At 29.1% G+C, this 14,924-nt stretch overlaps 1 protein-coding gene and 1 pseudogene across 1 annotated transcript; one reads left to right on the plus strand and one right to left on the minus strand.

Annotated features, from left to right (window-relative positions):
* Nucleotides 1-6,956: 6,956 nt before the first annotated feature.
* LOC107491986 (germin-like protein subfamily 1 member 7) lies at nucleotides 6,957-8,051 on the minus strand. The gene is made up of 2 exons (XM_016112934.3): nucleotides 7,866-8,051; nucleotides 6,957-7,717 (listed from the first exon to the last, which is right to left on the minus strand). Exons 1-2 carry the CDS (start codon nucleotides 7,984-7,986, stop codon nucleotides 7,167-7,169), a joined length of 672 nt encoding a protein of 223 aa, XP_015968420.2. The 5' UTR covers nucleotides 7,987-8,051; the 3' UTR covers nucleotides 6,957-7,166.
* Nucleotides 8,052-12,643: 4,592 nt separating this feature from the next.
* LOC107491843 (germin-like protein subfamily 1 member 7) lies at nucleotides 12,644-13,478 on the plus strand (annotated as a pseudogene).
* Nucleotides 13,479-14,924: the final 1,446 nt, after the last annotated feature.

The raw sequence follows: 14,924 nt of genomic DNA on the forward strand, positions 1-14,924 counted from the left end.
TATGCAAGTTCAAGAAGACATATTGCTTCCCATTACAACTTGTTATATTTGGAAGATATTGAAGGACACTAGCACTTTAAAAAGTTAAAGCCAAAATCCATCATGAAGTAATACATACTCTTCATGAGTAACCACTGGCAACACAAGTACAACTAAACTTTAGTTGTTGGAAAAAATGAAAAATTTATATTATTATTTTAGCATGAAGCATTTCTTGTATAAAGACATGTATACCTAATGTATTGAATATGTGTTTTAGAAATTAAACGAGCATGATTTTGAAATTTGAGTAATGCTCTTTTATTTTTTTTAAATATGAGTATTAGTGAGTTTAAAAAATGAAATATATATAATTGTGTTATTTATGTGAGTGAGTAATTTTGGAATTAATTAATCATAGGCTATATACTTACACTAACTCATTATTAAAGAGTGAATCATCCAATAAAAGAAAAAAAATTACAGAACAAACTTCTAATTTCTTTATACAAGAGAAATAGATATAGGCAGAGGCGGAGGCGGAGCTTTTCTTAGGCAATGCAGGACATAACTCCCCAAATATTTTATAAAAGTATTAGTAGCATATAGACCAAAGAAATTAGCTCAATTGGTTAGTATCATGTTCTTCTAGCCAAACAACTTAATAAACCTATATTTAATACTAACACAATCTCATTATTCGATGATGCTAGATAGCCAAAGAATTATATACAATATAGAAATATCACAAAAGAATCCCATTCTCTTGATAAGCGCATGAATAACATATATTTCACTATCAATCTCCTTTCTATGAATGTTTGGTATCATTAATTTTCTTCCCAAACTCAATTTCAATTTCATACAAATCAAGTTCCTAACGTCTCTCAATCATATTCTTACCCGTTAAAATGCATTTTCTCTCCAAAAAATTAACATCCAAAAGTTCCATCACATTAAACCTAGTAAAACATTCATACTTCCTCCAATCTTATTCCAACCATAATCCCACAAGAAAGAAAAAGAAAAAATATGAAATTTTTAACCTTCATTTCGCATTGAGGGGTTTACAGGGAGGGAAAAGCCGTCGCGGGCTAATTTTGTGGTTGCATAAATGGTGTTTTGTGGGTGGAGATGATGAGATAGTTACAAGTTGATAGGAGTCTCTAGCGTTCGTATCATGCATCGCAAGAAATTTGAACTTCTTTAAACATGTTGTAATCTAGAACTATAAAATATTATTGGCCCTGTTCTCGGTGATTTGTTCAACCACTTTAGATTGTGGTTGGCCCTGTTTTTGGTAATTAATTCTACACAATGCAACATTGATTCACAATTTGATATTTTATTTTATATTATCTTATTTCATTTTAACCTTTTTTATTTGCGGAAAGAATTTAGTGACATTTAAATACATATTTTAGGGATTACTAATAAGTGTATTTATTGAAAAGTAGCCACTGGATTCAGATTGATTAAATTAAAAAGGGTAGTGCTAGGGAGCCAATGCCCTAAGTGTACAATGTGTACAATGGGCTAAACCTTTGGTCCATGAATAAAATGAATACCAGGGATAATAAACATCTCATCCTAAAAACTTAAGTTAATTTTGGAATTCACCAAGGATCGAACCTTTGACCTTTCGGATCTAGAACTCTAATACCATGTCATGAACCCACTCATCCCAAAAACATAACCTGACAGGATAATGTAATACTAATGGTCATATCTCTAATACTTCCTAAACCTCCATTGTACACATTGTACGTTTAGACCATTGGCTCCCTATACTTTTCCAATTAAAAATTATGCATTATTTCATGAGTATAATCATGATACTTGGTGAAGTGCTGAAAATTAGATTTGGGTATAGTTGCAATTGTGATTTGCTTAACTCTTACATCATGGATGTTATATTAGTTATATTTAAGCAAAAATGTTATTGTAGATATGCTAGTAAAAGATTTTGGACTGTTATATTTAAGTTAAATAGTTTAGTTAAAGTATATATCTATGTTGTTCATGATCAGATATTCAAAAAACAAGCATTAAGAATGTCTTGTACCAGGAGCCGTAAAGATACACATAAGCATAATACTCTGGAAAGAGGACGGCCAAAAAAACAGGTAAACAAAAAAAGTATGTTAAATGGCTAGGAGTGAATTTATAAAAATGTCAATTTTGAGTACCTACTACATAATTAATAAACTAAATAAGGTAAATTAACTCGAGATTTTGTGCATTAATAATAAATATTAATACTGAATTTCTCCTCGGTTGTCACTGTGTGTTTATTATGATTGTCTGTGTAGGAAACATAGGTCTAGGTGCTCCCCATATTGTATGGCTTCAGATATGAAGCATTTAAGTTTAGAAGCAGACGGAGAGAAAATAAGGGAGGTAGAGAACATGGAATTTAGCTGGCTGAGATATATACCTGAATGGGCAGTCAATCAAGATATCATGTTGGCCTTAGCATCATCATACAATCGGGATGATAAGTCATTAATTGTGGACATCATAAAATTTCCATAACGGTTAAATTCATTATGCGATGTTTTGGTCTACTAAACCATGGTAAGTAAACCCCCAAAAAAATAGGAAGCAAGGAAAAAAAGGAAATTAATCAATAAAAATTTGTGCGTTGACTCATTTTCTGTTTGGCAGAAACGAGGTTTCAAGAATCCAAGAATACTAGCAGAGCACCAAATTTTTAACAGTTTCACAGAAAATACACAGGCTGATTTAAAAAAGGATGTTATCATATACTCCATGTAGACCAATGAGGATATAATCATTTTATGGAGACACTTCATCATGCTGCTATCAAAGTATTTGTTCTTTCCCTTTCCAAAAATCACTATTTCAAACATACATATATGGGTTGCCACTGATGTATCGAATCCAAGGCAGATCTATTGGATCAGGTACATTTAAAATCAACTAATTGCAGGGGTTGAAAGGTTTTAGGATGTGGACAAGAAGACAATGAATGGTTGTATGTTCGTGTTGCTGGTGAGTCGTATATCTCTAATCTTTGATTTATTGTCTGTTAGTTTATAACATACTTTGATTATACTAACTGCTATAACTTTCAGATAATATATCTCCATGCTAAAAAGAATGGAAATTTAAAAAGATACAATGGAGAGAATTGTGGACCAGAGACTGATCGCTTGCTGATCTAAAGACGATAGATGAAGAGGAAAGCACGTCACATTCAATGAGGCATAAGATAAATATATAATTTTTTAATAGTAATAAGTGTAAAAGATATGTTCACATGATCACTTCTTTTATACTCCAACAAAAATAAAGCTTATAATTTGTCCACTGCAGGGACTTCTAAATTTAATTGTGATGAAGTCTGATCCATCGAAAAACCACAGTCGCGTATCAAAGAAAAAATGCGTTAGAGAGAAAATAAGGTGTAAGAGAAAGACATGTAATGAAACTCTTATGGAAATGAGACTGAGACTGACACACAAGTTGGACATACATCAGCTGATAAATTTGATGAAGGTCCTTCAAAAAAAAGACAAGTTAATAATTTTCTAGCATTATTACTAGTTCGAATAACTAATATTCTTCATTTTGATTCGCCTTTAATGATTTGACTGTGAGTTGATATTGACTGTGAAAATTTATATGTAAAATAAGTATTGGTTATGTTGTGATTTTTTTTTGTTCTTGTATGTTATATATATTTAACATAGAATGTTACCCGTGTGTCTTAGGGATGTTAAACGTTTGAAAATTGGGGTTGTTGTTCTTCTTTTACTTAAGTTTGCACCAAAAAATTTTTGGAAAAACTTTCAAATTAAAATCTTGAATACATTTGACAATAATAACTTTACTTGATCAGGTTAGATTTGTGTTAGTCATTTGTTTTTCTCCCATTTTTACTCAATCTCAAATTTATTTAAACAGAAAGCATAGCGAGATTCCAAGAAAGGATGTGTTGGGGCAAATATAGGTTGTAAGAAGAAGACATATAAGAAAATGTCCAAAGGGATGAGAATATGCCTGGCACACCAGCTGGAGATGCATTGGCTGATAACTTTGATGAAGGTCCTCCTGATAAAAGTAAGTTAACGGTTTTCCAACTTTAATATAAAATTTTATTGTTCTAGTCTACTTCTAATTAATAGTATAACAATATCATTTTTTTTTTAATTTGGACATATGTGTTAAAATAATTAATTATTACAATTATATATGAGGTTATACTATATATATATAGTAATTTCAATAAACGTGTTCTAGATATAATGTTGAACTTAGGTGTTAAGGATAACAACTCTATACTTTTTTTTTTAATTTTAGAAGTGTGATATTATTTTTTTTAGTTTCTAAATCTATCTTTAACAGTCAAAATTTCTTATTTTATTTCTATAATCATCTACTTTATCATTAAAACACTACTAGTGCAGTTACTTATGTCGAGCATGACAATTGACTTTCACTTTTAACTATGTTTCTTTTTATTTTTTGAATTGCTCACTTCATAAATTAAGAATTTTACAATTTAGGTGCGTTTTAATAGATTAATATGTATAACATCATTTCTACTTTACCTAATATGCATACTTTAATTAATAATTGGTTGCTAAGACGTATATTGAACTTACCACGTTAGCTCCAAAGAAAAAAAAAAAAAATGAACGTGGGTTCAATTTGTTTTCAGGTTGTTTGTCTTAGGACTTGGTCTTAGTTATTGAGAGTTGTTGGTAGCTGAAATTTAATTTACTATGCCTTTTAGAACTAGTAAGTACATCATATTATGTTTTTTGGTTGCCTCTCTTCCAAGTTTATCTATTATTTGAGGTCCAAAAATGTTGTAGTTTATACTATTTATATATTGTAATAATATGAAAAATTCCTAGAGCAGCAGTTGGGGGAAAAGGGATATAGTCATAAAGAAAAGAAAGAGACCATTTCAGATTCACATATGTCCCCAAATTGAACAAATGGCAATCTAATAATATTGTGAGCTGATTGCTTGCTTCTTCTTCTAATATATGACAGTAAAATATTATGCCCATAATATTCTGTGACCTTGCTAGGCTTAATTAATCCTTCTTGAGAAAGATAATCATATTATTTTAGATACAAATTGTGGCCTTAGCTATACGCAGTTATAATAATAACAATCACAATAATCAACGTACAAAAGCAATAATAACGAGTAACAACTTTTTTTAATTGGCAAAGGAAAAAATATAGTCGTCACATGAACTCCTCCTTTTATAAGCTGTTATACTAAATTTAATAATTTGAATAAATGACAAATAGATTTCTCATTATATTTTTGAGTCGATCTTGTTAAGGATATAAAAAAAAAAAACAATTATTAATTTAAAAAAAATTGCACATCTAAATATTTAAAGATTAAATATTAAAAATTTTAAATTTCACTGATATTTTTTATTTTTTATATTTATCCTTAATTTTTTAAATAAAAATAAAAGTTTTCAAAATCTATTTATTCTTTACACTTTGTTTGGAGGATAGACGATTGGAAAATAAAAGAAAAGAAAATAAAAAAATAAAATAAAAGGAGAAGTGATTTTTTTATCTTTTTATGTGTTGTTTGAATGAAGAGAAAATAAATGAAAAGAAAATAAAAAGAAAATTTTGTTTAGTTCAAATAAAAAAAATAAAAAAAGAAAATCATAATAGAGTAAAATTACGTTAATATTCTTATTTTCATTATATGTAAATTAAAATGTAGATTATATATAATAATAAATTTATCCTTTTCATAAAATAAAGTATAAATATTTTTATTAATTTATTTATTTGTTTCTTAATTTTTATATTTCCAAACAAAAAAAAATTCATATATTTTTTTTCTCTCAAACCAAACAATACCTTATTGTAGTAATTGTATTGATTCTGCATGTTTTCATATGAAATTTGACGTATAGTGTATGTACGTAGTTACATAGATTGAAATCACCTATCTGCTCATTATCTTATTCACATTGATATTCCACCAATAAAAATGGGACATTTGTTAAATATAAATATAATAATGAAACATGTAATCTTTTTTCTGGATAATGTTAATTAAAAAGATATAATAAAACAATAATAATTTAAAATTATTTTATTTAATGTAATACATTAACAATTTTATACAGATAATATTTATAATTAAATATTTATTAATTATATCTAATATCACTTATAATTATTTTGATCTAATAATTTTCTATTATGTCGGAACATGCATTTTATTTTGTTATAAGGTTGTTCAGTTTAAATTATTCATCTTTCCAAAATACACCAAATTTTTTCTGCACGTACTGTTGTGCCTCTCTAAGATACAAGCGAATCCTATTTCTCGAAGCTCTTAGCTTCCTCAAGCCAAACTATTGTGCTTTGAGAATTGAGATTCAGTATTATATTTGTTGATTTAAAAGTTAGTATTTCAGTTTCTATTTCTAAAATTTTATTATTTTAATATTTCTAAAAAGTAAAGACACAGAGAACTAAAATTTTTAAGGACGGATATTAAAACTTTAATAATATTTTATACTTAAAATACTTCATTTTAATTAATTAATTTTAATTTTATCTTTTGTACAAATTAAATTAGAATTTTATTTTTATTTCAGTCTCTATCTTTCACTTTATATTAAATACAATACTGAGACTTATTTCAATTTCTATCTCTCAATTTTTGTTTTTTCGTTTCTGTCTTTCCGTCTCAATTTCTCTTTCAAACGTTACCTAAAACTTGGATGGAATTAAGGAATTATTATTTTCTCCCCAGCCAAGTAATTTTATGTTATTCTTACTTTCAATTCTTGGAGTTAATTTGTATTTTTTTTTAATCGGCTAAAGGATGGACATGGACAAGAAGTTTAAGTCCATCAAAATTTAGAGTAATAAATGCGAACAATTATGCCATGATCTCTTAAGTCTGCCACACTATGGGAGAATGGAAACGCTTTGAAAAAATTGACGGATTCAATACGAAGAAACATGATTTATTTTTATTAAAATCACACACTTAAATAATTAAATCAAAGCAGAACATGGATACAACGTAGTGCATATGAATTATAACAACTCATGCGATTTATTATTACAGGGAACTGCATGAGGCATATGCATAACATACACTAAATCAAAGTACAAGTAGAATTATTCAATGATCAGTGTTGTATGTCGTCAAACTAGTTGTTATCATACCAAAACTGCTTTTGGAGATAGTTGATTACCTTGTTGTCCACTTGGAAAGCTTTAGCCAAAATTTCAGGAGAAATAGGAGGAGTAGATCCAAACACCGCATTTGCAATTGTGATAACACCTGGATTTTGACTACTAAGAGCAGCAATAGCCAAAGCGTTGCCATAACCGATGTTAAATTGAAAGTGAATGAGGCCAAATGGGAATACAAACACATCACCCTTGTTGAGCACTTTGGTAAAAAGACGGTTGGTGTTGTTCTGATTGGAAGTCACAAATCCAACTAAGAGAGTTCCTTCAATAACTATCAATACCTCAGTGCCTCGAGGGTGAGTGTGAGGAGGATTTAAACCCTTAGATCCAAAATCTATGCGAGCAAGTGATATACCCAATGTGTTGAGTCCTGCTAGTTCGTTAACTGTCACTGGAGTTACTTTTGATCCAAGTTTGTTAACAACATTCCCAGGATCTACGTGCTTGAAAAAATCCTCAGCTACCACAAGTTTAGGGTCTTTGCAAAATTTTCCATTCACAAATACTGCAATGTGAAGAATAAGAGGACAAATCTTATAATAAAAACAACTAGTCATAAGATGCTTAAACATAATATTGAAAGGAAACTAATTTGAGTAACAAAAACTATGTGATTATGTGGATATAATATGAATGTATATATGCACAGATACCAGCGTCTTTGATGCTGCCATCGGGGAGAGCAACACAAAAGTCTTGGAGAGGGCTGGGATCATAGGCAGAGGCAAAAGAGGCCAGAGCCAAGAATGCAACCAGCAAGTATGTAGCTTTCATTTTTAGTTTTGTATGATGCTGTCTATATAATTGCTTGTTAATTGTGAGAGACTTGAATATCTTCTGCATGGAACGCTCGCTATTTATAGCATGGAACCATTGAAGTGGCTTTGCAATTTATCCACGCTGCAGTAGGTAATTAATATTATTCTATAGTATTTGCATTGTGGAACCATTCTTCAACAACTACGTGCATGCTAGTTCAAAGAATACATTTTAAAATACAAGAAGATGCTCCCCATAAGTTAAAGCCAATGGAATTATTTTTGGTATATAATCTCACGTTGAATTGGCCTCTTGTATTCATTTTATCTACAGATTTAAGTAAGCATTCACTTCAAATGTGTTATTTAATTTGATTGTCAATTTTTTTTTTCAAAAAATTAGTTAAGATTTAATATTTTTGTTAATTAATTGGTACTAATAACATGTAAGTAGAGAGAGTGAATACTCATATAAATAAATAAAAAATGGGTAAGTTTATATAATTAATTTAATTTTAATTAAAACAAAATCTTTATTTTAATTATTATTTGTTAATTAATTGGTACTAACAATATGTAGGTAGAGAGACAATAAATACTCAAATAAATAAATGAGAAAAAAGTGTCAAGTTTATATAATCAATTTAATTTGATAAAAAATTACAATAATAATTATTTGTGTAATTAATTAATTAATTATAATTCGACACTTTTTAAAACCAAAAATAGTTTAATGCATTGAATGAAGTAAAAGTCTAAAATATTTCTATATATTATTGAATAATAATAAATTAATTGTATATGTATTTAACATATGAAATAAATATCCCTATATATTTTATTTAAATATAGAGTATTATGTGAATTAAATTCTAAATAATTAATTTATGACATTATTTTTATTCTCACGATACTATGAAATATTTGGTGGTTTTAAGTATATTTAATGCATATTTTAAAATTTTATTTTTATTTAATTAATTTATTATATTCTTGAGACATAGTCGCCAAAATTTGATGTGTAGTTTTAGAACTGGTAGGTGAATTAGTAAATCACATTACTCTTTAAAGTAATTGAGCCTCTTCTAAGCTTATACATTTATCCATGCATAGTGCGACCTTTATGTAGAAAGTTAGCTTGTGTGTCTACAAAAGTCAAGAGCAGTTAGGGTTAAAGGGAAAAAGTTGTAAGCAATTTAGTGTCACAACTTACAAGAAAAGTTCGTTGGTAATCGTTTGGTGTCCTTTAAATGATTTATTATATTGCAGCGGAAGTTAGTTAAATTTGAAGAAATCCAAAATTAATATGTAACGTAGGGTTAATTATAATGAAAAAAATAGAAAGTTGTTATGCGGGAAAGAATTAAAAATTAAGAAAGTCTAGGGACAGTATTTTTATCAAAATTTGATCAATATTTAACCATTAAAAGAAAAGTAAGTAATTTCATACTATTAGATATAATTTTACATTATTAAAAATACTAATAATAATTAATTGATGACTACAAATCATAAAATTTACTGATCCCTATCATTTTTTAAAATTTCCATGAGTATAGTGGTTGGCTCCAAATTATGTTTCATGAAGCAAAGATATAATTTAAGCATAGCAGCCTGGAATATCCGATGGAGGGATTGTGGTTCTTTTCTGATATTCCCATTTAAACCTAATTTCCTATATCTATTTCTCTTATTGTACGAAAGAAATTAGAAGCTTATTCTGTATATATTTTTTTTCTTTTATCGGATAATTCACTTTAATAATATGAGTTAGGAATAATTTTTTTTGTTATCTTTTTTAGAGAATCCCTTAAAGTTCCAACTAAAAAGATGAAATGATTTTTTATTATCTCGATTGAAGTAATGAGCCCTAATATTAGTATATTCGGAGCTCATTACTTCAACTAGTTTCTGTGTTCTTCGAATGGATCTCTTAGTTGTTGAGAGGGTTGCCCAAAGCTTTCATACCTGTTTATTAGATTAGAGTAAAAAAAATACAATCATTCAAATCAAGATTAATCAAATTTCCTATGATTTAATTTTATTATTTACTGTCTCTTTGTTGTTGTGTAAATCTCTCCTTTGTTTCCTCCTCATTTTCTGCTGTTGTTTCTTTTTTTATCATTATCACTATCTTTTTTTCTTTTTTTTCTTATTCATCTTTTTTTCTTTTATCTTCTCAAGTTTCTTCTTATTTTACTCTTTTAACAAAAATAAAAACAAAAAAATCAAATAAAGAATAAGAAACACATAATGCTGCAAAATTACTTAGAAGAAGATGAATTTATATTCATTCAACTAAAAGAAAAAAATAAAGAAAAGAAGAAGAAGAAGAAAATGCAGTATTAGAGGAAATATTTTTCTATATAAAAATGCTATTTGAACACTAAAATTAGCCATTAAAACCAGCCACCAATGTATTTGTGTATAAATACATGTGTGATTTAATTTATTTTCAATATATATTTGTATTCCAGTATGTCTTTTATACTGGTGGCTAACTTTGGTGGCTAATTTTAGTATACACGTAGCATAACTCATTTCTTTATTTGCAGTAAATTTGGGTATAAAACGAAGATATTTGGGTGTAACACGAAGATATTTGGGTGTATTTTTATTCTGATAAGTTCTGCATAATAATTCAGAACTCTTTCTTTTTTTCTTCCTCATCTTCTGCTGCATCTTCTTCTTCATCTTCTTATTTCATATTCTCATAATTCTTTTTGGGAGGAAAAAATCAAACAAAGAAGAAAAAAAATACATAATGTCGCAAAATCAAAAGAAGAAGGAGGAGAAACACAACGATGAAGATGAAACACGCAAAGAAAAGAAGGAGAAACACCAAGAAGGAGGAGGAGAAGAAGGAAGAAGAGGAGGAGCGAGGAGGAGAAACACAAAGAAAAAATGACAGTTGTAGTTTTCATCGAGGAAGAAGAAGAAGAGTCATTCGTGTAGTGCACTTTGGAAACAAGAAACGGTTGAGTAACGCGCGTGTATTTACTCTCGAATGTGGGAGTGTAATGCGCGTGTGTTTTGTTGGGTTTGTGCCAACTCGTAGGGCTTGTAAGCCAAAAAAGCTTGTATATGTAGAATACCTGTTGCGATGACCCCTGGATTTTGACTGCTAAGACCAGCAATAGCGAAAGCGTTGTCATAACTCACGTTCAATGATCACTATTACATAACTAATTTAAATCCGTACATTCAAAGCAAATTTTATACAAATAAATATTATAAAATACTTCAAATTAATTGCTCTGTTTCTAGTAAAATTGTATATCAATTTTATTGATTTATTCAACTGCTCAAAATGAACATCACATCTATATAATCAAGTATAAACTAATAAATCATAAACAAAGGCTTATAATCATCAATACTCAAAATTATATAAGCTATAACCTGTATATATGTTGTAGGATTATTAACAATGGCTACTATTATTTTTTTTTTCTAGTATTCTTTGAAGTACTCTTTGTTTTGGTGATTCTAAATTAATGAAATAGTATTGTTACTGAAGGAAAAAATGGGTAAAAAATCAAAGATAATAGGCTTTAAAATAGATTTTGTAAATGATAAACAATAACAAAGAATAAACATACTTGTACCAATTATTAGTCGCAGACAAACAGTATTAATTTTAATTAATGGAAAGAATGAAATAAGAGAAAAAAAAAGGAGAACAAAGAGCGACTTACTTATAACAATTTGCAAATGCGGAGAGCGTGACAGTATTTAGTTCAAGAATAAAGAGATTTGTTGTGTTGACAACTTTGAATGGAAGAACATTAAAAAGAACGATCGTATTGTTTTGGGTTCCAACAACAAATTAAAGTCAGCGATTTTAAATGGAAGAACAGTAAAAAAATGATGGATTGTTACAGCAACAAGATGGACGACTTTAGAATATTAGAAAAAGGAAAAGGAAGGTATATCTTGAGAGTGAAGCAAAAGGAAGAAGACGAAAACGAATTTTTCATATGAATATAGAAAAGAGAAGAAGACGAAATTAGATGAAAAGAATTAGGGTTCTATGTTTTTTCCTCTTTCTCTAGCAGCACATACAATGGCCTAATTCTAATTTTTTTAAAATAATTTATTTAAGGTTTACCACATATGGTGATTTGATTTAATAACCATACTTAAATGTATGTATAGTATATTAAAATATTTATATATAAAGTATTTTATATATGTATTAAATTTATTAATTTTTATTTTTAAAAATTAAAAATTTATTTACTGATTAAAATTAATAAATACACATGTCATCAATTAATTGGAACATACAAAAAAAATGTAATACTCCAAATTAATTGGGTATGAAAGAGATCACCCTTAAATATAATATGATGTACTTACTTGTTCTAAAAGGCATAGTAAATTAAATTTCAGCTACCAAGTCTCAATAACTAAGACCAAGTCCTAAGGCTGAAAACAAATTGATCACTCGTTCATCTTTTTTTGGAGCTAACGTGGTAAGTTCAATATACTCTCTGAACAAGTACACACATATAGCTGGTATAGAAAGGTTCAACAATTATCAGAGATACAGCAACGTTAATTTGCATGCCAATTCAATGACTCATAGCTCGCTTTAAATACCAAGCTTCCCATTCATCAAATTCAAATCTCATCATAACTAAGTAATTATACCTACATAGCATCATAAGAGATTAGCACTCACAAACACACACAAAAGAAGAAGAAAGAAAAAGAGCATATTAAGAGTCAAAAGATGAAAGCAATCTACTTCCTTGTTGGTTTGTTGGCTTTGGCATTCTCTTTTGCATCAGCCTATGATCCCAGTCCACTGCAAGATTTCTGTGTGGCTCTCAATGACACCCACAATGCTGGTATATATCATTAGATACTCAAGTATCCAGCTCCTTTCAATATATATGGTTAAGCTTAAGCATCGTTATAATTAATTCTTCTTAATTTCTTATTTTGCAGTATTTGTGAATGGAAACGTTTGCAAAGACCCTAAAGTTGTAGTAGCTGAAGATTTCTTCAAGCATGTAGATCCTGGGAATGTTGACAACAAACTTGGCTCAAACGTGACTCCTGTCAGTGTTAACGAACTACCCGGACTTAACACACTTGGCATATCACTTGCTCGCCTAGATTTTGCACCTAAGGGTTTAATCCCTCCTCACACTCCCCCTCGAGCCACAGAGATTTTGACTGTTCTTGAAGGCACTCTCTTTGTTGGATTTGTCACTTCCAATCAAAACAACACCAACCGTCTTTTTACTAAAGTGCTCAACAAGGGTGATGTGTTTGTGTTCCCAATTGGTCTCATTCATTTCCAATTTAACGTCGGTTATGGCAACGCTGTTGCTATTTCTGGACTTAGCAGTCAGAATCCAGGTGTCATCACAATTGCAAATGCTGTTTTTGGATCCACTCCACCTATTTCACCTGAAGTTTTGACTAAAGCTTTTCAAGTGGATAAAAAAGTAATTAACTACCTTGAAAAAACAGTTCTGGTATGACAATAACTAATTTGATGAAGTGAATTACTGCTTCATTCCATTTGTGTGATATATTGTTTGAACTCATATATAATGTAGAACAATAAATAAAATTCACGAGGAATATATATATACTATTTATTGTATTTGATTTGATTTTTGGTTCAATAAATTATGTATTGAGTTTAATTAGTGAGAAGTTATTATTAATGCCACTTTTTTTTATATATTGTTAATGTTCTAGTCAATCAAGAACATAGCCATACCACCATTTATGAAATTAATAACGACATTTATTAACAAAATCTATTCTATGTTCTTACTATAAATTTTACAGTGATTCTATACGTACATTACTACAAGAAAAATGTTAAATACTTAAATATTATCAGAATTTTTGTCAAATTTAGCGTTAAAAATTAGCAGTGACAATACCAACAGATTCTTTTTTTCGATAGAAATAATCGGAGGGAAAAAGAAAAAAATTGGCGCGAATATTATTGTCGAATTTATCGACGGATAAATCTGACCTTAATTAGGGCAACGCTATGTTTTAGTCACTTGCAAAGTGTTATTATCGGATTTATCTGCCATTAAATCCGACAATAAATATTCGCTCTAAATTCAAATCGTGAACCCACTCCCTCATCATTTTCGAAGTACTCCCTCTCTAACCTTCTTTCCGAACATATCCTTTGATAACTAATCTTGCATGAACCTTATCATTACTATCTCACTTGATCTTGTAAACCCATTTGCTATTAATGATTTTTTGACCTTCTAAAAGTGCAACACATTTTCATATATGGTTTCTATGTGATACTTTAATTTCTTTTTGCATTACTGTCATCAACATAGAAGCTCTTAGATTGCACATAGCCTTCATAAAAGTTATTGGTTCTCCTTCTTCTATTAAAATACAATATGCACGTGGCTTGTAAAATATAATTTGAGTGTCATGATGGTACTTTTCTTTATCAAGTAGATCGACAAACTTCTATGTCATTGATTTTTTGTTCTTGTTCTTCGTGCTCTGATTTTGCTTAAGAAACATCACCTTATCTGTATTTCTTATCTATTTGAACAATGACTATCTATTTAATAATGCTGTCATTTTCTTATTTTCTTGTCAGTTAATGTTTCGCAAATATCACATATGTGCTGACAACTACTTTGAGGGCAGTGAATCCCATCGCCGATGCTTCTTAATTTCACCAGCATAACCCAATAATATATATTTTCTATACTTTGAATCTAGTTTTGCTCTTTTCTAGAAAATTGTAAATCACGTAAGCAAAACAACTAAATATAGATAAAGAAGAACAATTAGATGGCTTACTTTACCATGTCTCCATTAGTGTCTTCAACCTAATTACGATTGACGGTGACCGATTTATCACATAATAGGTGGTTTTAATAGCTTCTGCCTAAATTGACTTTGCTAAACCTACAGTTTGTAACATAGCTCATGCTCTTT

The sequence above is a fragment of the Arachis duranensis genome, chromosome 6 (genome assembly GCF_000817695.3).
Source record: "Arachis duranensis cultivar V14167 chromosome 6, aradu.V14167.gnm2.J7QH, whole genome shotgun sequence".
NCBI classification, from domain to species: domain Eukaryota; kingdom Viridiplantae; phylum Streptophyta; class Magnoliopsida; order Fabales; family Fabaceae; genus Arachis; species Arachis duranensis.